General features: G+C 44.5%; 2 protein-coding genes across 2 annotated transcripts; both read left to right on the top strand.

The window, feature by feature from the left end:
* The first annotated feature begins 5,883 nt into the window (after window positions 1-5,883).
* On the top strand, window positions 5,884-8,476 carry klf17 (Kruppel like factor 17). Its single transcript, XM_083689586.1, has 3 exons — window positions 5,884-6,081; window positions 6,302-7,334; window positions 7,497-8,476. The coding sequence occupies exons 1-3, from the start codon at window positions 5,998-6,000 to the stop codon at window positions 7,670-7,672; spliced, it is 1,293 nt and encodes a 430-aa protein (XP_083545712.1). The 5' UTR covers window positions 5,884-5,997; the 3' UTR covers window positions 7,673-8,476.
* A 1,571-nt stretch (window positions 8,477-10,047) lies between these two features.
* Window positions 10,048-15,997, top strand: atp6v0b (ATPase H+ transporting V0 subunit b). The gene is made up of 8 exons (XM_083689663.1): window positions 10,048-10,280; window positions 11,245-11,293; window positions 11,553-11,636; window positions 11,772-11,849; window positions 12,013-12,082; window positions 12,875-12,926; window positions 13,299-13,489; window positions 13,642-15,997. The coding sequence occupies exons 1-8, from the start codon at window positions 10,196-10,198 to the stop codon at window positions 13,666-13,668; spliced, it is 636 nt and encodes a 211-aa protein (XP_083545789.1). The 5' UTR covers window positions 10,048-10,195; the 3' UTR covers window positions 13,669-15,997.
* The last annotated feature ends 11,503 nt before the right edge of the window (window positions 15,998-27,500 follow it).

Below are 27,500 nucleotides of genomic sequence, written 5' to 3' on the forward strand. Positions count from 1 at the left end.
CTGCCTATAATGTTTTGGTTATTCAACACAAAAGCGGTATTATTGTGCATGTTTGCCTCTGTTTTAGTTTCTCCTTTCGCCAAACTGTCACACTGTAAGGAAACACCCATGCAAAGCAATCAGGAGCGATTCATATTTATTTGACGGATGTCAAATGACGTTGTGAATTGAATGACCTTGTTTATTTAATTTTCGACATGGTCTGCAGAAAACCTTAGAAGACTCACTCTGAACCTTCTGCGAATGAAAGGGCGAGGGTGAAAACGTGCTCCAAGCCTTCTTCTAGTATTTAATGTGATTTTAACGCTTATGTCATGGCAATGCATGACGGGACAAGGTAATGACAATGATTTTGAATGGGGAACCTGGTCTTGAAAGGTGAAAGAGCCAGTCAAGTGTAAAGAGGCAATAAACGTCACTCTCTCCTCAGCTGGTTATCAACAGTCCTCGCCAGAGAAGTCGGCGTCGAGGAGCTGAAACAAGACGTGAGGTCTGCAGGTCGACAAAAGCTGCTTGTATCCAGCTGTTATCTGTACCTCTATTCAGTACAAGTGTTTTCCAGCCCAGGTGTAAATCTAACAGACAATCATGGCGGTCTCAAAGACCCAAACAGCCAAGGTAAATATACTCAGAGGTCTGCGAAAGTACCAAGCGGTCACAGCTTGTGGTTTTTTATACGACTTGTTTGTTTTTGTTGGGACTTTGTTGTGCTTGATATGAACTACATTTATTTATTCACGCTTTATTAACATGTCATTTGAGGACTAATGTTACAAAGCATCCTTTGTTTGAATCACATTATACCGTACAGGAATCCAAACAGGTTAAATCACTTTTGCACAATGGGAAGCCAGAGGTGTTTCTCAAACATTGTCAACATTCAAAAAAACATGTTATACAATATTATGGAAATAGTACTAAATTACATTGGTGTGAGATAATCTTTTGGGCTAATCTCATAGCTTCAGGCAAACAACCCCACAGCTGACCTGCTGTTTCAACAAACTAGTCGTATATATAGTATGTCAACAGATGGTGGTATTGTATATAGATTATATATCCTCAAGTAGTAATTATTTGCTATACTTTAATTTATTGATCCTTCAAAGCAGTCAAATACATACACTGAAAAACATGGGTCTTTACAACAACGATATGGGCTCATACAAAATGAAATATCAAACTGTCATTGTGTTCTAAGAATCATTCAAGAGGGCTGACAATTCCAAAAGCCCAAATGGGAGAGTTTATTGAGCCTAACCTTCATTGGGGCTTTAGCAAGTGACACAGTCTTTTCTTTGGGGCCTGACTACATTCTGCTAACAGCAGTATAGAATATGAAGAGCGGGGAGACGGATAGGAGAGCAAATAATTGCTTTTCCCAGGTATTCCCCCCATTGTTAAGGAGTGGAGGAGCGAGCCGGGTTGAGAGGGCTCCTCTGGAGGTGTCCTTTTGACCCCAGGCCGATGCAGACACGCAGAGAGACGGTTTTGTGTCCCCAGACAAGGCTAGCCCCAGAGCTGGCAGGGCCAATTACACCCAGAGACAAAGGGCCTGAGAGGGGGATGAGTGACGTGGAACAGGGCCCTGGCTGGGGCTGAGGCCACCAGGACACCGGGAGAAGAGCACCCGGCTGGAAACATGGGGGAGAATCCATGGAACAGGGGTGGAGATAGAGATCAGTGGAGGTGGGTGGGTGGGGGGGGTATGGGGGTGGGGGGTCGGGGGGGGGGGGGGTAGTGTGGGCCATAAGTACAGTATTATACAGCACAGCTTAGGTTTTGCAACTGAACTTACTTGACTCATGCACCTCATGCACTTATAACACACAGACACACACACACACACACACACACACACACACACACTCCTCCACCTGAGCGTGTCTGTGTGTAACTACAACTACCAGCTGTGAGGCCATGTCCTTCTCTCTCTCCTGCCAATGTGTCCCCCCCCCCCCCCCGCTCCCTCCATCCCTCCATCCCTCCATCCCTCCCTCCCTCCCCATGGTCATCATTACAATAGCAAACTGCAGCTAACTGTGATCCTCATCTCATTAAGGGCCAACTAAACATTCATTAGCGCTGAATGCTATAAAACCTCTTAGCTACCCCAGGAACTGGAAATACTTATGTACACAGGAATTAAACCGCGGGGTGTAAACAACAACCGTTACAACCCCATCAGTGTAACGCGGGTATAGACGACTTCACACCACGCCCTTGATCACACACATTTGTGTAAGTCTTTTTTTTTTAACAACAAAACGAATGAGATTTTTTTTTTTTGTTAGCTGAACATTCAATAACACTACTGTTGACACCAATCCCCAATCTCTCAGTCCGTGTGACGCCTGCGCTCAGAACAGGCGGGTCGACCAAAAATGGAATAGAACGCCAAAATAATGTAGCTGGTCAAAAAAAAAAAAGAGATTGAACTTTCCTTTTTTAGTAGTATTTAATTAATTCAGGGGTGGGCAGACAAACGTTTGGGCCTCAGCCTTCATCAGTGTCCTCCACACCCCACGACACACTGCTCAGACAGTCACACCAGAGTATTCCACCAGACTATTAAACTTGTCAGGCGTCTGCCCTCAGGAAGAGGTGAATTACTGATTACGGCCAGTGTTATTGCTTTTCTTTTCCCACAATTATCCCACGCTAGTATTTGTTCCTGCTTCCTCCCTGACATGACCACAGGCCTCACCTCCTTTGATATGTCAGAAAAAGGTACTTCAGTGCCTCTGTGTTGCTTTTTCATGTCATGCAAGGCAGCGTATTTATATTAGATAGCGGTGGCGGTGGTGGTGGTGGGTTTCCCCCTCTCTCTTCTCCTGTGTGATGGAGGGTAATTACTATTCTGGAGTCGCCAGATTAGATTGTAATTGATTTGAGAAGTGAGTGAAACTACAGTTGGACGGGAAGACAAACAGTGGGAAAGGAGTGGGGGAAGACAGGGCCATCAACTGGGGGTAAATAAAGACTTAGACATGGCTCCCATAGTCTCGCAGCCCTGACCAACCACTTCTGGGCACATTATCATGCATCTAGAGAAAGAGAGAGAGAGAGAGAGAGAGAGAGAGAGAGAGAGAGAGAGAGAGAGAGAGAGAAAGAGAGAGAGAGACATGGTCAGCAGGCTTTGTAAGATTGAAGAGGGTGTGTGTGTGTGTGTGTGTGTGTGTGTGTGTGTCTGTGTCTCTGTGTATGGCGTGAGTGTGTGCGTCAATCAGGGGTGGAGTAGATTTTTGATAACTGTGACTAAGCTGTAAAACAAGGTCACAGTAATATGGGCTGGATGACAAGTAATTTTGACAATTAAACTGCTTTGATGTGGAATTCTACCAGCTGTGTGTCTGAGTTACTGGTGTATGATTTAGTTACTGTAATGGAGAATCTCCCCCCATTCAGAGACAGAGATACATTTTAGATTAAACCTCTGGCAAAACATTTATGAAGACAAATTAGCCTCCTTTTTTTTTTCTTTTCTAAAAACGTATCCAGGAAGATGAGGCTTCAGCTCTGTCTGCCAAAATGCAATCTTCCTAATTGTGTTTAGAAAACAAGAGGAGACTTCCTCTCCCTCAATATAGACAAACACAAAAGGAGAAACGCGACCCCACCAGCGACTCTCTCTCTTTATCTCTCCATTTGGCTTAAATTGTCACGGGCTGATATTGTGTTTGATTGAACAAGATAGGACATCACTGTTGGTGCCTTTACACCGGCCAGCCTTGTTGGCGAGTAACGTTATGATCAACTATGTTGATGCGTATTTGGCATGAGGCAAAGTACGTATATTTGGCATCCAAATGTTGTTTTAAAAGATCTTGAAACACATATGTTATATAGGGCCATACGGACTGAAGTCGTTTACATTATGCGTCTAGTTTGTTTGCGTCGTTTCAGTAGATATTTCTAAATATATTATAAATAAATACAAAATATACCATCCGCCAAGCGGCCATATCATGTTGGAGTTGAGTGTGGGTGGCTGCTGTTCAGGAACATGTGTGTGTGTGTGTGTGTGTGTGTGTGTGTGTGTGTGTGTGTGTGTGTGTGTGTGTGTGTCGCCGCGTGTGTCGCCCTTAGAGTGAAAGTGAAGGAAGAGCTCGCGCAGTTTTTCCCCAGGAAGCGAACTCCATTTCCACTTGGCACGAGACACCACGGCCTCTCCGGGATCTGATTTGCGTAGGACGTTTAAAAATAACGGGCTATAAAGGCACGAGCACACTCTAGGAAGGCTGTTCTCTGTGTGCAGGGCGGTCTGCAAGACATCAATGGACGACAACCGTTTACGTACATTACCCCCGTATTTTGTCAATAAACTTCTCAATAGACGTGTCATCTGATGTTACGAACTCGTATGGGATATTGTAAATGGAAATGTGTATCGATGTTCTTGACACAAAGCCTATAGGTTGTGCAGCAGTGTCTGTATGATTTATTTCGTCTAAATTCGTGGCTGGTTTTGCGCAGACAGGCCAACTTTTAGAACACTAGACTCGATCGCTCATTATTTCGCCTACTATCCCCAAATGTGTTCTTCATGCGGGGCCTATTTTTTTTTACATTTTACTACTAAAACCCGAAGTTTAGTAAACCCAACTACCAACAAGAAATATGTCAATAGTGTATTCCTCTATTTGCAGATTTAGCTTTAGGGATTCCCCACCACTAAATCGAATGCACCCGGACCCATCATTTGCATGATAATCAAGAGAGAGAATGGATTTGTTTACGTTAAGATCATTAACGAACTTGTAACCTCTTTGTTTACCATCAAGATGAAAAAAAGTGTTTCGATCGTCCTGAGAGATGGCACAGGTTCACACGTATTTGTTTAAATGTTAAACAACTTGGGATCACGGTGAGACAAATTAATGATAGTGTCAATTGAGATAAGGCTGCCCAGGTGTTTCTGTTCATGCAGGTCGGAGTGTTGGACGGGTGAAACGAAACTCCGGAAGAAGTTGGATTTTTCACTTGCAAAATAATGCATTATTCTTAAATTGCACTTCACTGGTTATAGGTCAGCTATGACCCTTTTGAAACAAGGTCCACATTCAACAGGTAGCCAACACATTATCCAACATTAGCTATAACACAAGCAGTTTAATAAACCGAATGCCAAGCTATATCTAATGGAGTTTAGACATATATGTTTTATATTAGATTATACTTTATGGCAAGTGTGCCAGGTTTTGTGTCGCCCCCTGTGGTTATATTCGAAGAGGGAATCATCATAGTAAGGAGATTGGGTTCCTTTTGAGGCATAATGAAACGAGGACAGTTCCTGCTATTTTACAATGAATAGTCCCATGAATTAAAAATATGTAATATGAAATATGTCATAAGTAAATCTTAATCCACGTATTGTAGATTACATTCTATTTGTATTGATAGTCTGATTTATTTATATAGTGGATCAAAACATAACGCCTATGCCTATAAGCATCGACATATTCCTTCAGTTGTAGACCATAATGTTGGAAAGATAATAACCTCAAAATGAAGGTCCAAATATTCACATTTCATTGTGAAATCAACCATTACGACCGTGACAGCTGTGTTGTGCAAACATACCGTCTACGGCAAACATACTAAAATGTTGCATAGACGTTTAATAGTACTACTCCTGTATTTCTAAACCAATAAAGGACAACCAATGATCAAAATGTTTGATAGAAGACAACTTTGTTGTCCATGATATGAAAAAAAAAAAATCTATCTAGCAAAGCAAAGGGGCATTACATTGGCTTTTGGTGACAATAAAGGACACGTAATAGGCCTAGGTGTAATTTGACTACCTACGGCCACGCCCCCATTACTGGGGCCGCCTATAATAGCCTGACGGAGCATTCATGTGGAGTTGTATCTTCGCCTTGGACCAAAGCAGAGCACATTTCTTGATGTGTTTCGATAGACCTTTCTGTATATTGTTTACCTTACTGAATTCCAATAGGCATAAAATAAGTAAGAGAACTTCTGCGTTCTACAATGGCTCTCGCTGATGCGATGCTGCCGTCGATTACTTCGTTCAGCACTCAGACATTAGACGAAAAGCAGTCTGAAATTGTTCAAGTAAGTGTCATCTTTATTTTCATTCTAAAACAAACAATTGAAAGCAATGTTGTTTTTGTTTATTACAATAACTGGCTTGTTGTTAATTGATTGCAAAGTTGAGTATATATGGAGATTATTTGATAAGCCTTTTTCAAGTATGAAGAAAAACTGAACACATCATTGGAAAGCAGTTGTTGACCGACGCAATGAATTAATGTACATTTCCTATCTTGTTTAGATGTGGAAGTTGAACGAGTGTGACATGAGCGCAACAGGTGGCGACCTGAAACCCCACATTGAAGTCGAGTTCAGCATCGTCGAATCTCCTGCAGTGAACCACAGGGATGAAGACGATCTTGGGAAATTCTTGGATTTAGAATTCATTTTGTCCAACACTATCGGATCCGAGGTTACCGGGAGCAACACCTCGTCTCAACAGCCTTGCTCTTACTCATTACCGGAGTCTCCGGAGAGCTGCGGCTCCGCGGTGCATGACAGCGAGGGTCCTCAATCCACACCCACATACGGTAACTTCAACACGAGTCCCGGGCACAGTTTGGTGGCGGAGCTGCTGACTCCCGACATGAACTACCAGACCGACACACTTCCCGACTACAGCGTCAAGCCTGTTGCGGACAGGCGGGAGTATACTGAGCTGCGTGCGCTACACCCAGCTGCTCCAGGCCACCAGCAAGTGAACAACACTCACCCGATGGGATACAAAATAAAGACTGAAACCACTGAACAGTCGTGCATGATGGCGACGAGTGACTTTATGGGACAGATATACGAGCAGAAACACATGCGTTCCCTGCACCCAACCTTTGCGCACCACCCACCCGCTGCTATGCAGGGGTACGCGGCACCCCAGGCCATGCAACACAACAATGTGTCCCGGGATGGGATGGCTCGCAAAGACTGTCACCTGGGGGACATGAACTCGCATCACCACCCTCACATGGCTCATCCGCAGCAGTATGCGCCATACCCACCGCAGTATCTGCACCACCAAGGTGCGCCTCAGTTCCATGGCCAGTACGGTATGTTCAGGGATCCTCCACGGGTCCACCACCCGGCCATGCCGGGGGTGATACTGACACCTCCGTCGTCGCCTCTCCTGGAGTTCTACGTACCAGAAGACAGCAAGCCCAAACGCGGTCGCCGGACCTGGGCCAGAAAACGCACGGCGACGCACAGCTGCGAGTTCCCCGGCTGTGGGAAGACCTACACCAAGAGTTCCCACCTGAAGGCCCACATGAGAACACATACAGGTAATTTAGAATTGTCCGTTTTTCCTGGAATGTGTAATAGGCTCATCATTCAACTTGATATTATTGTCAATACGCTTGAAACTTCTTGAAACTTGAAAATTCTTATGGTCACCATCACCATTTTACGCACAGCATGCTAACTATTTTCTCCATCATCAACAGGTGAGAAACCGTATCATTGCAACTGGGAAGGATGCGGTTGGAAATTCGCGAGGTCTGACGAGCTGACGCGTCATTACCGTAAACACACCGGTCACAGGCCGTTCCAGTGCCACCTGTGCGAGCGAGCCTTCTCCCGGTCAGACCACCTGGCCTTACACATGAAGAGGCACATGTAAACAAACAAACCAACAAACAAAGACACATGGATTTTTATCTCCAACCTTTTGTATCATAGGGTTGTTGAACATGTAAATATGCTACGTGTACATAGGATCATTATTTTCTAAATTATGTTAGTGCAGTATTTAAAAAAAGGAGGACCCTCGTGCTCTTTATGACTTGTGCATAAATTATTGACTGTTGGTGACTGCCTTTCGTTGCTGATTTGACTATTTTCGAAACAACATAATGGCTGTGGGCAGGACCCAGTATTTTTGTACAAACATCCAAATGATCATTCCTTGTTTCCTATATCCTGCATAATTTTTATACTTTCGCGTCAGGTCAGGGTTTTTTCTTTATTTTCCATTTGTATTCTACATTTTTGTTGTTTACAGTTCAGACCAAGAATATAAGACTTATTTTCTATAGTTTTTACAATAAAATAATGTATATTTCATAAACATATCTGATCGTTTCACGATTTAATTGTTTGAAGGCTTACCCTGCTTCTCAAAAGGGCTCAGAACAGGTACTAAAACACTGGTTTTTTTCATGTTTCATACATTTTGTTTTTTTATGATGTTGAAGTTGTAAGGATGTATCCTTTAAAACCGAATAGATACTTGAAACTGCAGTCAAAATATTCAAACGCTTATGTTACCCGTGAAAAACCACACATTTATTTCACTCTCAGTGCAATAAGTGTATATGAGTTTCGATTGCTTTTACCTTCATCAAAACAAATATCTTTTTACATAAGTGTTAGAGAGCTCTGTTTAAAGGTGTTTTATGAACAATAAAATGAAATGAAAACGAAACACTGTAATACATGTATTCCTTCAAAATGTGACAATTATTATGTTAATGAAGAACCCACTCTTGTTTAGTATAATTTATTTCTATAGTTTATTTGTACGTAAAAGAGAGAAACAATAAATAACAAACAAGATGACACAACAGGGTTGGGGAAGACACCCAACGCGGCGGTTTCCTGGACACAGATTAAGCCCTGGACGAAATAGCATTTTCAATTTTAAAAAAATCTCCATTGAGGATGCGTTTTAGTACAGGTTTAGGTTTTTATCTCTGTCCAGAGAACCATCCCAAAGGCAGATCCTCACCCTTCAAAACGGAAAGCTTTTTTGAAATATGATAAGACTTTGCATTCATATTTTCAACGCATATATTGTTTACATTTACATTTCATTTATGGCATTTAGCAGACGCCTTTACCCAAAGGCTTATAACAAGTACATTTGTTTAAGTAAGTGAATCATCATCCATCAGTCATCATAAGAACAATTAATCATTGCTATTGGCAGTCACAATGCTTTTTTCTTTTATTTTATTTTGTAACTTTTTTTTTAAATTACTTTTTTTACAGGAAAGAAACGTGTACAGAGGGGTAGTGGGGATGAAGAGGTCTTTAAGGAGGGACAGTTAAGATGTAGCCTAAAATGCATTCTTACTGTTGTATTCCGTGTATTCCTATACAACAGCAAGTCTGAGGGACGTGTGGACATCATGTCATTCTTGATTTTCAGGATCCAGTGGATGGGTTGGTAGTGTCCGCCGTGTCTTTGGTGCCTGGTGCCTGATCTCGCGGTTAACACAAGACCGTGTCCTTACCGTGACACAAACATAGCAAATGTCTCCCTCTCCTGTTCATTTAAACAACTTACATTAATTGCATTATTGCCTGTGCTCTGTAAAGATACAGCCCACCTTCTGCGTTTGCAGTGACCATTAAACACATCATATCATCATGCAACTGAACAGATGACCTACAATAAAGTAGTCATACGCAGGAGAACAGAGTTCAGAATAGTCTTGGGCTGCGTTTCATTCCAGAAAGTGGTTCCCTCCAATATGTTCCCCTACACAGATCTGAAACATCAATCGACCATATTGAATGAGCATTATTAACATTTGGCTATTTTATATTGTGCCCAGGGATGGAGTTGCCTTCTCTCTAGTCACTGACATGAACTGACACTTCATTATTCACATTCAATTTGCTTGGTTTGTTTTTAGCTGAAGCCACAGAGGTTACAGAGACCTTATTCCAATATTACTGATTATCATCACCGAGATTATCGTGGGAAAAATTCAACCTGGTAACCCACCGAGGTCTACGTGAATGTACAGACAGAGCCACATGCCATAGGCGTCCTTCTCTGATTTGATCCTGTGACATATCCTATACACAAGCTCTGATCTAAAGTCAGATGTGCATGTTAAAACAGTACGGAGGAGCAGGATTACAACCAGTGGATAAACTGACCCTGGATCTGTGAGCTGAAATAAAACGGGGAAGTGGAATGACGTTTGTTGATGTGGTCACATGCCAGAGCCCAACTCGATCAGCTGACTGCTCCGCTTCCCTCTTCTGATGCTGGTAGATTTTCCTTCTCCGATTCAGCGATTTCTGGTGGCCGTGGGACACAGTATTTTGAGGTTATTCGGATTAATTGACATTGATCGTAGTCGACGCGTTGAGGATAGCTAACACATAGCTGTCACGTATCGCCGTGTTGATGCTTCTAGAGTGTATGATGAACGGACACGCCATTCTTTACACCGGGGTCACTTTGGCCTTCTGGACTACCATTCTCATCGTCGGTAAGATGACAATCGATTGGTATTTGGTCTTTTAATGACTAGTAGTAACACATGATTTCAATAGCTTATCATATGTATAGTTTTCATTCATTTGTTGTCAAGCAATCCCCGCCTCGTAATCGGCTACCCGCAGTGTGGAGTCATTCTAATTGCTGGAATGGAGCATGTAATTTACGGAACGATGTTAGCTCAACACATTGTCTATTATAAACGAAGGTTTCGCGTTATTGTTTTACTTACATCTATGTTTTATTGAGGGCCCCTGCTGCAGGTAGTTGTGACAATTACACCAACAAACCTGGTACAACGTTATGATCATAACATGCAACACTACATGGAACGTTTCCGTTCCAGGGAGTAGTCGGGCACAAGTCGCTAGCTGTGTTAGCTAGCTAACTAGCTAGCTTGCTAGTTACATCAACGACTTGTACGCTAGCAAACTGAATTTGCATTGACTGCTGCAGCTGACTATAGTGTATTTGACGTTGGGCAGTTGGTTGCTTCCCCGTACTTTATGCCAGAATTCATATCACAACAGCTAGCATTGCGAAATTCAGTGCTAGCTAGCCAGCTGTCTATGCCGGGCTATACTGGGTTAGCTAGCTAGCTAGCTGGCCACACTCCTAGCAGAGGGAGGAATAGGGAACTAAAACGGGTCTCATGTGAGGGTGAGCTATCACACCCGTACTCGATGACACTTCGTCATATCTGTGACACATTCTTGTGCCGTTGTCTCCACTGGCTACGCGGTAGGTTTATGTAAAGGGAGAGGGTTGATGTCTCTGCTTGGGGTTTCAGCAAACATTGACAGTTGCAAACTGTCACACACTCACACACACACACACACTCACACTCACACTCACACTCACTCACGACTACTCAGAATGCACAAATCCCCAAAATATTGGAAGTGTTTGGTATATTTTATATCTGCATAACTGTTGCCGTTCTTATTCATTTCCAGGTCTCTGCTATACAATTTTCGACCTTGGATTCCGTTTTGATGTGGCATGGTAAGTAGTTAGCCTAAGCTATGTGCCAGACCACCTGTCCCATATCTACAGGTACCTCAAATTGCTCAGTGTGCGCCCCAATTCAAGCCAGGTGGTGTTTGCTAGAAAAATGTGCACACTGCAAGTCACGAAGGATACATAGAAATCTTGGAGCGTGGTTGATGCCTGTCACTGATTGAAATGGTATTCTCTCTCTCTCTCTCTCTCTCTCTCTCTCTCTCTCTCTCTCTCTCTCTCTCACACACATTCTCTCTCTCAGGTTTTTGACGGAGACCTCACCCTTTATGTGGGCGAACCTTGGGATCGGCTTGGCCATCTCCCTGTCTGTTGTCGGTGCTGCCTGGTGAGTAGCCTGCTTTTCATTTCCCGCTGTAGGTTACCTCCACACGAAGACATCCCACATCTGAGTGCAGAATTTAGACTTAAATGAGCCAAGTTTTGTTTTTGTTACTGAATGTTTGTATTCTCGTTTTTACAGGGGCATCTACATCACGGGCTCCAGCATCATCGGCGGTGGAGTGAAGGCTCCACGAATCAAAACCAAGAATCTGGTCAGGTAGGCCAATGAGGGATGAGCGGCTCTTTCCCATGGCTGCATGTTGGCGTAAAACCTGGATCATATACACACATTTTAAAATGTGTTATTACTGTGTAATAAGCTGGTAAAATGTGTTTATTACTGTGTTATAAACTGGTGTGCTGTCTCTTTCTGTCTGCAGCATCATCTTCTGTGAGGCTGTGGCCATTTACGGGATCATCATGGCGATCGTCATCAGTAACATGGCTGAGGTGAGGGTGACCTGGGTCACACTGCTGCTCAACAGTTAACAATCAAGTTGATTTAGTTTTAAAATTTCCAGTTGATTTAGTTTTGAAGTTTCCAGTTGATTTAGTTTTAGAGTGCATTTAAGGTCTCAACACACTATACATTGCATAAAAAACCCCAAACACATTAACAAAACACCTCTCTCAAATAAAAGCATATGGGTACACAATGGGGAAAGGCAGTGTGTGTGTGTGTGTGTGTGTGTGTGGGGGGGGGGGGGGCGAGTTGCTAGGGGCAACCATGTGCAGCTCTAAAAAGGTGGGTCTTGAGGTCAGTCTTCAAAGTGGTAACTGTCACCGACCCCCTATAACAAGGGCAGGCAGGCTTTTCCACAGAAGTGACGCTCGATAAGAAAGAGCCCTGCCTCCAGCTATTTTCTTCTCGCTTCCTCCCTCTCAAACCGGTACTCAGCCTTGGCCTTGGGCCATCTGAGTTGCAGACACACGTGACAGCTGTCCTGAAAGGCAGCAGCTTTAGCCAGCTGAGCCACCGAATAGCTAACAATTGGCCATCACAGCATGAGCCCTGGGAAATATTTAAACTGAGGAGGGAGTTTACCAATTCACCTCGGTTACATAAGCATAATAGGTTGATAAGAGGGAGATATTAAGCATGGCTGAATTTGTTTTGTGGGTATAGATTCCCCCTTTTGGCTCCAGTTATACAGTACATTGATGTTTCATACATCGATAATGGTCTGGGCCTACATCTCAGAGACATTTTACACGTTTTAAACCGTGCTTCTCCCATTGTAGAACTTCAGTGGCACCACACCTGAGACCATTGGGACCAGGAACTACCAAGCGGGTAAGAAAATACCATTCAGTTGGCCTTTCAGTTGTTGATTTTGGATGTTGATTGCAGCTCACAGTATGTAAACTGGCATCAAATGTCAGCGATCTAAAGTGTGTTTGTTTGTGTGTGTGTGTGTGTGTTTGTGTATGTGCTATCAAATAGATAGCCTCTCTACGAACCAATATTCGCTCTACAGTTTATCACTTGCAGTCTCGTAGTACACAGAAATCTATCAGAGGAAGTGCATTATCAATCACTAACTGAGGGGTGTGTGTGTGTGTGTGTGTCTGTCTGTCTGTCTGTCTGTCTGTCTGTCTGTGTCTGTGTCTGTGTCTGTGTCTGTGTCTGTGTCTGTGTCTGTCTGTGTTCTCTGTCTCCCAACAGGGTACTCCATGTTTGGCGCTGGTCTGACCGTGGGCTTCTCCAACCTGTTCTGTGGCATCTGCGTGGGCATTGTGGGTAGCGGGGCAGCGCTGGCCGACGCCCAGAACGGAAGCCTGTTCGTCAAAATCCTCATCGTGGAAATCTTCGGCAGTGCTATCGGGCTGTTCGGAGTGATCGTAGCCATCCTGCAGGTAACTGATTGGCTGTTTGAAAACTTTGTTTGTCCAGTCATTGGTTGGTTTGCAAATTGATGATGTGATGTACACAGAACTTAAGTGTAATTTGGCCTGATGATGATGATGATGATGATGATGATGATGTTGTTGTTGTCCTTTTCTTTCAGACGTCAAAAGTAAAAATGGGTGATTAGAAAAGATTGATCCACAAGATCAAGATGACAAGATCTATGGAAGACGATGCTGGAGGAGAAGAAGAAGAAGAAGGATGGATTATGTAAATACATAGTAAATTATTTAAATGGTTTTTTTTCCCGTCTGTGATTGTTTTTAACCATCATTTGCTGAAGAGTGACACATCTGCGCCATTTTGTCTTAAAGGAACACTACGGTACGGTTAGAATGAACTGCTGGTGTTTCAAGACAAAATCCCCCCCCCCCTTTTCGGAATAGAATAAATTTACTTGCCACAGTACTCATAGGATAACAATAATAATTGCTCGCAAAACTTTGTGGTATTGCCCGTATACTTTTATTGTTCTGTCATATAAATCCCAATCAAAATGGCCATCAGACGGTAAGGAGGAAATCATCTGTTAGCAGTGTGATCATCTATTTCATTCACTTGTAGAGCATCCCTGACCTGTGAAGAAATAATGGAATGCCACTATTGTGTAACATCTGCAGCACCACTCTGGTGTCTCTCTGGTGTCATTTGAGTTGTGAAAATGCAGCTGTTCTCTTTATCACATGGAAGTGAAAATTTCAGCGATGTCGTAATAATCTGTATTGGATGGCTGTAAAATCCGTACGGAGTGGTAGAACTGTTTGTGTGCATATGTAGTGTATAAGTATTTAACAAATCCAATGATTCTCTATGTTGCTGACTAAGACCCTGCATCAGTTACATTTACGACATATTGTTTATATTTTCATGGCCAATGGTGTTCAATGGTGGCGTTCATGACCGAACATGTGCTGTAAATTAATCATTGTCATTGATCGAAAATGTTCACTGTTGTTTGTCATCTGATATTGTTTGATTTGATGTGAAATCATCTTTTCATTTGTGTTGACCTCATTTTGGTAGGCACTCTTCAGTTCTGATTGGTTAAAAATGAGAATATAGTAAATCTGTGTGTGTGTGTGAGGGGGTGTGTATGTGTGTGTGTACGTGTGTGTGTGTACATATAAAGGGCACATGTCTCTTTCTCTGTGAAGCATGAGGGTGTTTACCATTCTGTGTACCTTCGCTTTGTGTGTCTGATTTTGTTTTTGTTTATTTTGAAGCAAGTGGTCTTTATTGACAGTCAACTGTGACTGAATATGACAACAATAACACTCTGTATCTGAATTCAAGTGACCATAGCTTATGTCCGCTCCATCTCAGGTCTCCAAACCCTGTAAACTATCTCTTGTTGGAGAGTGAGAAATGTCCTGTTTTCCTCAAGACCAGCTACCCGTCCTTGTACATGTCCTGTTTTGTTAGTTTTAAGTCTTCCTCTGTCTTTGTGTGACTTTGAGCAACTTTGTGTAACTTTGAGCTCGAATGATTGAAGCTGTTGTCGTCCCACTGCTGGAAATGGTCTGACCCCGACCCCCCCCCCCCGACATAAATAACAACTTCTTCAGACCATTTGGCCGTTTCTCTTTACAGTCTGATAATTTAGTTAGAGTCTAAACCGATTCCCCACCAGTGTTATTGTCGGTTCCTAGCGATGAGGAGTCGTGACGACAGGTTACATGGCAACAGTGTCCTGTAACAAGCTTTAGCTTGAGCCCTTAAAAGTGATGAACATTATCCTCGTAAGACTGGAAAACCATTTTCTGTGGATTTGTATCGATGCGTGTGATGTCAGCATGCCACAGATTTAACACTTGTTGTTGTTGTTGTTGTTTTTCTCGTTTTGGTTTGGTTTGAAGAATGTACAGGGTCATGGTCTGTCCTCATCCATGCAAAAATATATTTTGAATAGCCCTCAAGGCATGAGCCAAAAAGCAACATTTGGAATAGTATTTGAAGTGGTACCCTTTTCATTCAATCTATCCCCTGGTTACTTTCGAGCATTCCTAAATGGACCTAGGTGTCATCCAGAAGTGTCCAACCCTGACCTAGAGGGCCTCCTTAAGGAAGTGATTAACTTGAGGGGGGTAATATTTGTATTCTAAATCCACCTATTGTTCATTTAGGGGCCAGTTTCCCATTGACGGTGTATTTTAGTGCTCCAGGACTTGGCTTAATCTGTGTCTGGGAACGTTTCTGCTTGAGACATGCAGTTAACCATGACAGCATATCATGGCTTTGGGGCCCTCTAGGGCTGTGGTTGGACACCTCTATGGTAGTTGGTGTATGTATCATTCCATGTAAAGGAAGGATCTAGAAGACCATATGCCTCTATGGCTTCGGTGACTGTGTTTAATATGTTGATGTGTTTGGTGAAACCCATTGTTTTGACATGATGTGTAAAAATGGCTCCTTTGACTTCATTATTGTCCTTGAAAGAATAAAATATTCCAACCACATGTACAGCTGTTGTTGTCGCTGTTATGTTGTTGATTCCAGTCTGATTATTTCATGTGGTCCTTTACATTACATGGAAATGTACTCACACACACACACACACACACACACACACACACACACTTGGCAAGTTTTTCATTTAGGCCTGTCCCCATATGAACATATATGAAACATCCATCAACATAGCCAGGTGGACATTCGCAGCTGGCTGTCAAAAAAATCAAATCAAATCAAATGTTATTTGTCACATACAACGCATACAGCCGTAATTGACATTGTAAAATGCTTTGGGATCTTGCTCCTTGTTCAATAACAGTCGACAACAATCAACAAATCAGCAATACAATAAAACTTAGTAATAAAATACTGTTAGTATTAAAATACAGACAGAACAGGACGTGGTTGTGGGTCCCTGATGATCGTCACAGCCTTCCTTTGGCACCTCTCAGAGTAAAGGTCCTGAATGGCTGGTGGTTTGCGGCCGGTGATGGACTGGGCCGTTTTCACCACCCTCTGTAGAGCCTTACGGTCGAGGGCGGCGCAGCTGCCGTACCAGGCTGTGATACAGCCGGTGAGTTAGACCTCTCTGCACGTTTTAAATTTGGATTGGTGTGAATGACTTAAAAGTTGTAGGAGGAGTAGCAGGTGGAAGAATTTGAATAATAATAACAACAACAATAATAATAATAATAATAATAAGTATGTCGAAGAATATACTTATTATACTTGCTGAAGCAAGCCCACCTATTAATGTTCCTCTCACGTCCAGCTCTCTTCCACGGCTTCATTCTTGGTGGAGTGGACGTGTGGAACTTCAGCCTCCGCGGTCCTCTCAATAGTGATGATCACTCCCAAGTCGGCCGTGTGAGAGTGCATATGCACCTGTCTTACTGTACTCTCATAGTTCACCACTAGAGGGCGGTAGATAACCAGCTAAAAATAATGACGTGATACTGGCTGGTGAGCCTCAATAGGTTGCAGCAGCAGGTTTCTCTTTGAGGTTTTGATATTTGCCTAGAGAATTGTCCTCCTGCCTCTTGAAGTCCAGTATTATTTCGAACCTATGGGGATAAACACAAATTAGGACATATATTTGGCATGGTATTTCTTTAACGTTCCTTGGTGTTTTGAGAGTGATTCAGTGATATCCCCTAAGACAGTAAGATAGCAGCACATACAGCTTTAAGTTTTCAGCTCAAGACAAAAGAGCGCTGGGGTTATCATTACACTATCAGTATCACCCCATATCGCTCCCTCTTGTGGTGTAAATGCGAGAGCTGATTTGGACCATCCGAGGTTCCGTACTGGGAGAGAGACCTACCAGTGCCTCAGCATCCTTTTATTCGGTTCATATCCACAACAAACCATAAACGGACTGTCGAAATATGAAGATAGAAGATTTATACAACCCCCTATTTGGGATATCGCCCTTCGTAAATAGTCAAACAAAATGAGGCATTTATCTGATAAGTATGTTGAATGGCAAAACGTTTTTTGTCAGTGTGTCCGCGAAAAATGAATGACCGATTTTATCATCCGAAAGATATAAAACGCGCCAGATTTTTATAACGCGGGTATTATGTACCTTTCAGCAATATTCTGCACGTTTTGTTGAGAGCTTTATTGCTATCTTGGATCTGTTTTATGAAATTGACAGATTTGTTATAAAATCTTGGTGCAACAACAAAGAAAATGCTTCCATAGGAGACTAGGGTTGCTTGCAGGCTACTTCAAGGTAAGGATATTTTTATAACAGATATACAACACATTTTCATTCATCATCACATTGTCTTTTCATGTTTCCTTGTTATTTTGCAGATATTTTGCCTGCCATCTTGATTCTCGTTATAACGCAAATATGTTATACATTTCTTTAAAGGCATGATGTGCTTAATGTAAGCTATATGTATATATGCTTTGTTGTAACATTTTGCCGTAGCATCCTTACAACCGGCCACCTACATGCATCCGCAATGTCTCTTCTTTTTCCAAGTTCGACATCGTTATTCCAACAAGCCGAATAAAGCTCAAAATGAAGCGGTCCGGCGCATGCAACGATGCCCCAGCCGCCGTCCACATAGCGTGGGCCAAGCGAATGTCACAGGCTACTGTAGACAGGAACTGTTGACAAATGTATAGTGGCGATAATTCTCGGCAATCCGCCAAACGGTTCACGAAATAGAGAGCTGTTGTTTGTACATATGTATATGTCTGTGGCATGTTTCGGAAATCTCCCGCGGTGAACTCTACTCGATCGCATGCTGTGCTAGATCGGGTTGCAGCACGCGAGACGAATATAACGTTATTTAACAAAGCGTAATGATGTTGTTATGCACGCAATAATCATCCGGTAACAAACGCTCGACTTATTGATTAAATCGGCTACACTTCTTCAGCCTGTCCTCATTTCAATGTAAATGTAAGCGGATGTCTCTGCCAAACTGATTTCGGTTTACTGCACTGAAGTCTCACTTAGAACAAGTTGTACCCAAGTGGTCTCACTGGCTCTTTGTCTCCACCATTAGTTATCTGCATGTGACAGGGTCATGGTTAACTTCTCAAGGCTAATGACTAATGTGTTACCGGCATCATTTGAGTAGGACGATTTGAGTAGGACTTAAAAGTCATCTTCTCAAATCATTTACACCTGTAACCCATTTAATTGGAGTAGAGGCTAAAGCACCCAGTAACCCAGATTAAACCACCTAATCTGACCACCTAATCTATGGTCCTAATTCCAAATCTCGTTTACCATTCACAATTAGGCTACACACACACACACACACACACACACACACACACACACACACACACACACACACACACACACACACACACACACACAGACAGACGCATGCACACGCACACACACACACACACACACACACACACACACACACACACACACACAGACACACAGACAGACGCATGCACACACACACACACACACACACACACACACACACACACACACACACACACACACACAGACACACACACACACAGCTTTCCTTTAGGACTCATTTTGATGGATGAAAACTTGCTGGAAGAATACTGGTGTGTCTGAAGGTTCTCTGAGGCTTTCTGTCTCATGCAACCCCCTCTGCATACCAATGAACGCGGTGCATTTCCTGACTGCCCCGGGGGCGGACAGAGAGCAGGTGAGGGGTGGCTAGCCTACGCTACTTAACCCGGTCCTGCCATTCAATTTATAGGCCTCTTGCATATTGCCACGCTAACTTGTCTGCCAAAGCAAAGCGTCCTTCGACTGCCTGTCTTCTTCCACTGCACTCATGTTAATCACAGTTTAGTTGAGGAAATGACAGGGGAACCTTTGGAAGTTTACGGTTTTCTAAATGAATTGGAATTGAATTTAACTCTGTTAGAAGGCGCCGGTGCTTTTGTAAAAAAAAAACATTTATTGTTCAGACGGCTGTAATTTTTAAATGAAGATACCAGTACCGCTCTGAACGCAGAGCTGCTAGTTTACAACCAAGCTGAGGAGCAGCATTCTCTCTTTTGGGACAATTCAATGTTGGGGGATTTGTTGTCATGGGAACAGCCAGACCTGGGCAACAAAGGTGGTAGTGAGTGGAGAGAGAGAGAAGAGAGAGAGGTAGAGAAAGAGAGGGAGAGAGAGGGAGGGAGAGAGAGGGAGAGAGAGGGAGGGAGAGAGAAGAGAGAGGTAGAGAAAGAGAGGGAGAGAGAGGGAGGGAGAGAGGACTCCTTCGCCCTGCATTGACTCTCTCCGCTTAAGTGAAAACTAGGCTATTCAGTGCCGTTGATGAAATAGGAGTTTCAATCCAAGTCTCAAAGGATGCATTTTTGCATGCAGCGTTGACTGATTACAGGGGTGCGACTCTCTACAGTGTCTCTTCATGGATGGATCAATACAGGAGTGAATCAATTAATCAATGCATTTAAATCACTATCTATATGTTTTCCAAGCAGTAAACTACAGTAACTAGACTACTGGTAGAGTTGTTGTTTATGAAGTGAGTAATACCGGGGACTGTTCATAACATAACCTCTACTTTATTACTATGCAATTACAACACAACTACTGAATAAGTGTGTTATTATGACATGTTATTACAATGGTATTACTAGGGTAATTACTCTCTAATAAAAAAATAAAAAAACACATGTATGGCAGTACTACTAAGAATAAGGTTTTACTGGATGGATTCACTACAGCTGGGATTAGAACCCATTTCCCATTTACTGAGCCTTACTCCATAATCAGTGGGTGATGGCTGTGGTTTACAGCATGTTGTCTCTACGACAGTGTTAGGGCAGAAATGTCTGAAAAGACTGGGCAAAACCTACCCGGAATGCTACCCAAGTTCCAGTGAAACCCAGTTAATTTATTGCTTTGCTCTTTGGCCAAATGAGCAGCTGGATCTGACTAAGGCGGGCCAACAAGATAGAGACAGAGAGAGAGAGAGGAAGAGTGAGCAAGAGTCATGGGATTGAAAGAGAGAGAGAGAGAGAGAGAAGGGAGGAAGAGAGAGAGAGGAAGAGTGAGGAAGAGTGATGGGATTGAAAGAGAGAGAGGGAGAGAGAGAGAGAGAGAGGGAGAGGGGGGCAAGCTTCAGGCTATCAGGTCTGGAGCAGAGCCACAGAGGTCTTGTGTGTTTGTGTTGAAATAGACCACTGTGATGACAGCTATCACAACAAACGGGGACCCAAATGCTTCCCATTTCATCAATGATAGATATGACTCATTCAGTGCTGTTCGGAGCGCAGGCTACAAACGCCTAGCACCTAAAAGCGTGTAAAAAAAAAAAGAAAACAGTGTCAGAAAGTTCTACATGGCACCTAAAAGGGTTCTCTTACCTCGCCGAAGAACCCTTTTTCATGCTACTGGAGCACAAGAGAGGAGGACTAGAAGAATTGTGACACCAGCCTGGCGGTGCAGATCAGAGCTGGGTCGAGGAAGTTGCATCCTGTCAGCTCCTCTCTGTGATTGGAGATGAATGTCGAGTTCATTCCCTGAATAAAATCCAGCGAAACTGCCGACTGCTACAACATGAGAATCCTTTTAAGCTGTAGCTGTTATGTCGGTGAGGCTGCTGCCATGTTATATTTGATCTAATCTCTGTCAAACAAATAGTAAAAATATCAGATGTAGAAGAAAGACAGTTTGGACCAAATGAGTGACGGCCTGGGGACGATATTTGGCGTGACACCAACTACCTTCCAATAATACCTACTCAGTCAATAGTAAAAAAATAAGATAAAAAGAAAGTTACAATACGCATGGGATACCCTCTGCCAACATGTCTGATTCAGTACCGCTGGGATTAGTTTTGCTTTTAGAGGCATTTTCTTGAACCATTTTGGCATGCATGGCTAATTTCCTAACAGGATTTCCTTGTTAAAGTATCACCGTCGCTCCCTGACAAGTGTGTCTATGCGGTGTGGCGCCGCCGATGACACGGGTCAGCGACCAGAACCGCACGCCTCGGTTCCGCGGACTTGACGCTAACAAGGCCCGAGTGTGAAGCCTGATATTTCGGGTTCCCGTCCTGCGGCGGTGGCCCAACCGCTACACAGCCTCCCGACCAGTCAGGTTCTCTCAGCCGGAGGCTGGCGGAGGACTCCGCGTTTGGTAGTTTGATACCGTTTGATACCGCAAGTGTTTGACCTCCGATTTCTACCTCCACCAGCCTCCACGGTTCTCCAGCGATGAGAACTTTGTCAGTTCGGGAGGTTGTGTAACGTGCGTGTGTGATCAAGAGTGTACGAGGGTAGACTATACCTCCCCCCCCCCCCGCAGTTCAGATAGCTTTGATTCCTTATTATTCTGAAACTTGAAACCTTTTCTGTTGTGGAGCTCGGATCCTTCTCTGTTTTCGTGGCTTGGGTTCTTTCCTGTTCCGTGTTGGGATGGGACGAGGGGAAGCAGGTGAGTCCGATTTAGCTCAGCCCACGGTTGGATTGTCTGATCCGTCTGTAAGCCGTGGTTGGTTATGGAGATGCAGCTATAGGGTGTCATCCTTCACTGATGCCTGCAGTTGTCTCTGTGTGCTGGTCTTCTGCAGTACCAGGTAGGCTGCTTCCTGAGGAGACACAGAGAGGAGGATTCGCTACCGGTACTAAGAAACAGGCGATTGAATTAAGTGTTGATTCATTGTGTCTGGGAGTGTAGCAGTAAGGAGCCTGTGTCTGTGTCTGTGTCTGTGCCTCGTCCTGCCCTGTGGGAGTGTAGCAGTAAGGAGCCTGTGTCTGTGTCTGTGTCTGTGTCTGTGTCTGTGTCTGTGTCTGTGCCTCGTCCTGCCCTGTGGGAGGAGAGCAGTAAGGAGCCTGTGTCTGTGTCTGTGTCTGTGTCTGTGTCTGTGTCTGTGTCTGTGTCTGTGCCTAGCCCTGGCCCTGACCCGTGGGAGGACAGCAGTATGTAGCCTATGTCTGTGTCTGTGTCTGTGCCTGGCCCTAGCTCGTAGAAGGACAGCAGTAAGGAGCCTGTGTCTGTGCCTAGCACTGGTAAGGAGCCTGTGTCTGTGTCTGTGCCTAGCCCTGGTAAGGAGCCTGTGTCTGTGTCTGTGCCTAGCCCTGGTAAGGAGCCTGTGTCTGTGTCTGTGCCTAGCCCTGGTAAGGAGCCTGTGTCTGTGTCTGTGCCTAGCCCTGGTAAGGAGCCTGTGTCTGTGTCTGTGCCTAGCCCTGGTAAGGAGCCTGTGTCTGTGTCTGTGCCTAGCCCTGGTAAGGGGCCTGTGTCTGTGTCTTGTGCCTAGCCCTGGTAAGGAGCCTGTGTCTGTGTCTGTGCCTAGCCCTGGTAAGGAGCCTGTGTCTGTGTCTGTGCCTAGCCCTGGTAAGGGGCCTGTGTCTGTGTCTGTGCCTAGCCCTGGTAAGGAGCCTGTGTCTGTGTCTGTGCCTAGCCCTGGTAAGGAGCCTGTGTCTGTGTCTGTGCCTAGCCCTGGTAAGGAGCCTGTGTCTGTGTCTGTGCCTAGCCCTGGTAAGGAGCCTGTGTCTGTGTCTGTGCCTAGCCCTGGTAAGGAACCTGTGTCTGTGTCTGTGCCTAGCCCTGGTAAGGAGCCTGTGTCTGTGTCTGTGCCTAGCCCTGGTAAGGAGCCTGTGTCTGTGTCTGTGCCTAGCCCTGGTAAGGAGCCTGTGTCTGTGTCTGTGTCTGTGTCTGTGCCTAGCCCTGGTAAGGAGCCTGTGTCTGTGTCTGTGCCTAGCCCTGGTAAGGAGCCTGTGTACCAGTCTGAAGGTGAGAGGGATGTCTCCCCCTGTGGTGGTTGGCATGGGGCATAATGAGATTCTGGGGCAAGGGGGGGCGAGAGGGCAGTGACACACCGTTTACCCTCGTCACCCAGTACTGTCTGCGTTGATCTGGTCTTTAGTGTCACAGTGGTTCAACAAGCGTCACCTTCGACCTCTGCAGGGCTCTCCCTCGAGGCCGAGGACGCCCGGAGCCAAACCTCCGACGTATCACTTCTACAGGAGCCGCGCCAGCCTGAGCGTTGTGCTGATTAGATGATGTTGTCCAGTGATATTTGTTGTTCTTTGTGTTGGATGATGGTGATGTAGGCGCATTTCTAGTAAGGCACATAAGTTGTAGGCGTTAGAAACAAAGGCGTTAGAAACAAAGGCATTCCTCATTCCATCCCATGGGTTACAGTGAGCCCGGCCTCCGGCCTCCGATCTCTACCTCCACCAGCCCCGCTCTTCTTGTTACGGTACAAAGCAGGGGATAGTCCAGATAGCTGGGCTCATTGTAGTGCATGGAATGGAATGAGGAATGGTATCAAACACGCGTTCCATGCATTACAACGGGCCCGTCCTCCGATTTCTACCTCCACCAGCCTCCACTGTTCCCAAGCTATGGTGTATCTAAACATGTACAATACACGTGATGCCCTTGAGGTGTTAATCTGCTACACAGGGTGAAATCATAGAACATAAATCCATACCCCCAAGAGGCAGCGTCTAACACAAACCACCATGTTGGCGCCGTCTACCCCCACGATGTGACAATTATAGTCCAGATAGCTGACCATATGTCACCAATCTGTAATATAGAGCATGATATGGTGTTGTTGTTGTCCCAGTACAGTGGCTGACCCAGATCTTCTCCGCAGTAAGGGAGTGCTTCCATGTCTTACAAAACCAGCAGCACTAATGTGGAGCTGGCTACACTGTCTTCGTCATGGGGACTCAAGCCCAGCTAGGCATGTGTTATCAACACAGCACTGTTAAGCACCTAATAGGCTTGCTTGCTCTCTTTCAGGGGCCTGACTAATTCCTGCACATTTGGGAGGGAAGCACTTGTCCGTCCAATCGTCTGTGAAATCATACTTTGCACAACATTGGAATGAAAACTATCGCATGAATACACCCTACGTCCATGGCCGGGGAGGCTTGGTGGAGGTAGAAATCGGAGGATGGGCTCATTGTAATGCACGGAACCGGATACCGTTCCTCATCCCGTTCCACGGGTTACAGTGAGCCCGGGCCTCCGATTTCTACCTCCACCAGCCTCCCCTGATCCATAGCATTCTACCTTCCTTCACTTTCTCCTTTTCGTTATTTAGCAGATTTTTTGCGTGAGTGTCAGTTCCTAACCGATTCATTCACTTCAATGTCACATACACATTTCACTGCATAGGAAATGACCTCCACGTAGCGTATAAAACCAGGTTCTGTGAAGAACGTGCGACCCAGAGACAGCTACCCGCAGAGGGACGTAAAAATAGGCCGTCACACCCTTCACTGGGTGTATTAAATCTACCTGAATGATGTCTCTCATAAACGCCCTGTGAGCTGTGACTTGTGAGTTGTTTGTGGGAAAACAGCATATGGCACACCGTATTCGGTATTTTATGAACTTTTCTACCTCCGATATAGGCTCTATATTTGATAAAATACCCCACAATAAATATACCGTCTCTTTATATACGATGCAAACGCTTCCCGGTTTGTATACGGGCGTGTCAGGCTAAAAATACTGTGTGTTTTAGTATGGGCACACTTGCCTCCAGCGAGTGGCTCGCTCTCACAGTGTCAGTGCCAGGATGGCTCAAACTTAAGGGTCTGCTTCTGTCCAATGTTATCAAGTGGAGCTGGCCTAATGTATTTTTGATGAGGCTCGGAGGCCTGCTAGGTACAGTAGAGCATTCGGGGCCTGGGGCCGTGGAACACACAGAACCAGGCTACGATCTTGCACAACCTCATACATTTTTATAGAGAAACGCCAGTATCTGGGGTTCTAGATGGATGCGTCTCCCAACACTAGTGATGTTTTTTACGCCTGTTTCATTATGATATGATTTGTTGTAGGACAGGTTTGTGTCGGTTATTCTGTGTCGTAGAACAGCTTGTTGTTGGTCGGGCTATTCTATGTAGAACAGTGTTTTATTGGTTATTCAATCTTGTATAACAGCGTGTTATTGGTTTGTCTGTGTCGTAGAACAGCTTTGTTATTGGTTCTTCTATGTTGTATAACAGTGTTTTATTGGTTAGATTGGTTCTGTCATGCTCTATTCTACGTTATGGACTTAGAGCGGCTCTTGGTTAGATTGGTTGGGTTCCCCAACATGAAAGGGAATGGTACAGTATTAACACAGTGATACCACTGTAGTACTGCTACTACTACTACTAAACCTACATGTGAGATGTTGTCTTTCTGCAGATCAACATTTTCCAGCTGTGTTGACATAAAACGGCTTCGGCAGCAACACTATTGCTTAAGGGCGAAAAAATCTCTCTCTGTGTGCTCCAGTTGTGGATGTTCTTTCCTTCGCTCCGGAGCAGGATCTCAAACTACAAAGAACAATGTCACCATTGAGAAAGTGTTTCGTGTTTCGTCTGTGTACAGAGGACTGTATGGCTCTTTACTAACAAGACGGGCCAGACCCTCCCCGCTTCACAATTGGCTGCGCCGAGTTGGTTTCTTATCAAAGAAATGCTGTTCTATGTCTGCCGAAAGCAACATATGGAACTTTGGGAAATAAATTGTCGTGATCTGAAACGACTGCTTTGTTGTGGGTTATTGTAGGCTGTCTTGCCATCTAATGAGTGTTCCAGGGGAGGCTGGTGGAGGCAGAAATCGGAGGCCCGGCTCACACGTGTTTGATACCATTCCCTATTCCATTCCGTGCTTTACAATGCGCCCGTCCTCCGATTTCCATCTCCGCCAGCCTCCCCTGGAGTGTACAGTAGACACACAGCCTGTACCAAGAGAGTAGTGTTGTCTCAGAAGGTCAAGTGGCGGATAGGCCTCTCACTTTTAGAAGAAGATAAACGGGTTCTTCGGCTGTCCCTGTCGTTAGTGGTATCCTGTGAAGATCATCCCTTTTTGGTTCCAGATTGAACCGTTTTTTCGAAAGAGAGCTACATACCAAGCCATCAATTCTGCCTCGAGAAGATGTCTTGATGCATTTGGTCATTTCAGGATGTCTCAAGACTCTAAAAAAAACGTGTCACGGTGTGTCCTTAAGACATCTCAACGCGTGGTGCTAGCTGGGTCTGTGCTTCGTGGCGGAGCTAGACATGGGAGGACGAGGTCATTGTAGCAGATCATGCCTTTTACAGTGGAGGCTGAGTGGAGAGTGGTGGCTCTGAGGTGTGAAAACACAACGGGGGAACGCAGGGGAGGGTGCTGGCCTCTGAGTCGAGGAGACGTGCTCTCACTTCGGCTCTGGCAGAGTGTGCCGGACTCGGGAGAAGGCCAAAGTCCTCCGTCGTTGAGGGAGTTAATTCATCGTCCAACGGACGTGCCGAGAGAAAGGCAGGCTATTGCCGAAACCAGGGGAGGCTGGTGGAGGTAGAAATCGGAGGACGGGCGCGTCGTAATGCATGGGATGGAATGAGGAACGGTTTTCCGAAACACGTGTGGCGGCTGGTGGAGGTTGAAATGTTTGATACCGTTCTTCATTCCGTTCCCCGCATTGCAATGAGCCCCGTCCTCCGATTTCTACCTCCACCAGCCTCCCCTGTCTGAGGCTGTGGTGTACTAAAGAGGTTTGAATGACAGCTGTGAGTGATACGTCGGTCATCTACAGCGCCTTCGAAAAGTATTCAGACCCCTTCACTCTTTCCACATTTTGTTGCGTTATAGACTCACTTTAACCTGATCCGCACAGCGTGTAATTGATTCCTATGCAAGTCATAGACCCTATAAAAACAAAGATATTAATTCCAAAATTACATGAACTACTATATGGGCTCAATTCAACTTATTGAGTGATTTGTTGATGACATTTTAGCATTTTAGCTAATTTTAAGAGTGTCAAGGGTCTGAATGCGTATGTGCACATGAGGTATTTCTGTATTTCAATTTTAATAAATGTACTGACATTTCTAAAAACATGTTTTCGCTTTGTCATTCTGGGGTATTGTGTGTGGATTGATTCTTTTAATTTAATCCATTTTAAATTGAGCGTATAACACAACAAAATGTGGAAAAAGTGAAGTGGTCTGAATGCTTTCCGAAGGCACTGTACAACTCACAGAAGACCCCGCACTGATAATCAGAGACATTTAAACGCTTCCTCGCCTGCGATA

The sequence above is a fragment of the Argentina silus genome (genome assembly GCF_951799395.1).
Source record: "Argentina silus genome assembly, chromosome: 18".
Lineage (NCBI taxonomy): Eukaryota > Metazoa > Chordata > Actinopteri > Argentiniformes > Argentinidae > Argentina > Argentina silus.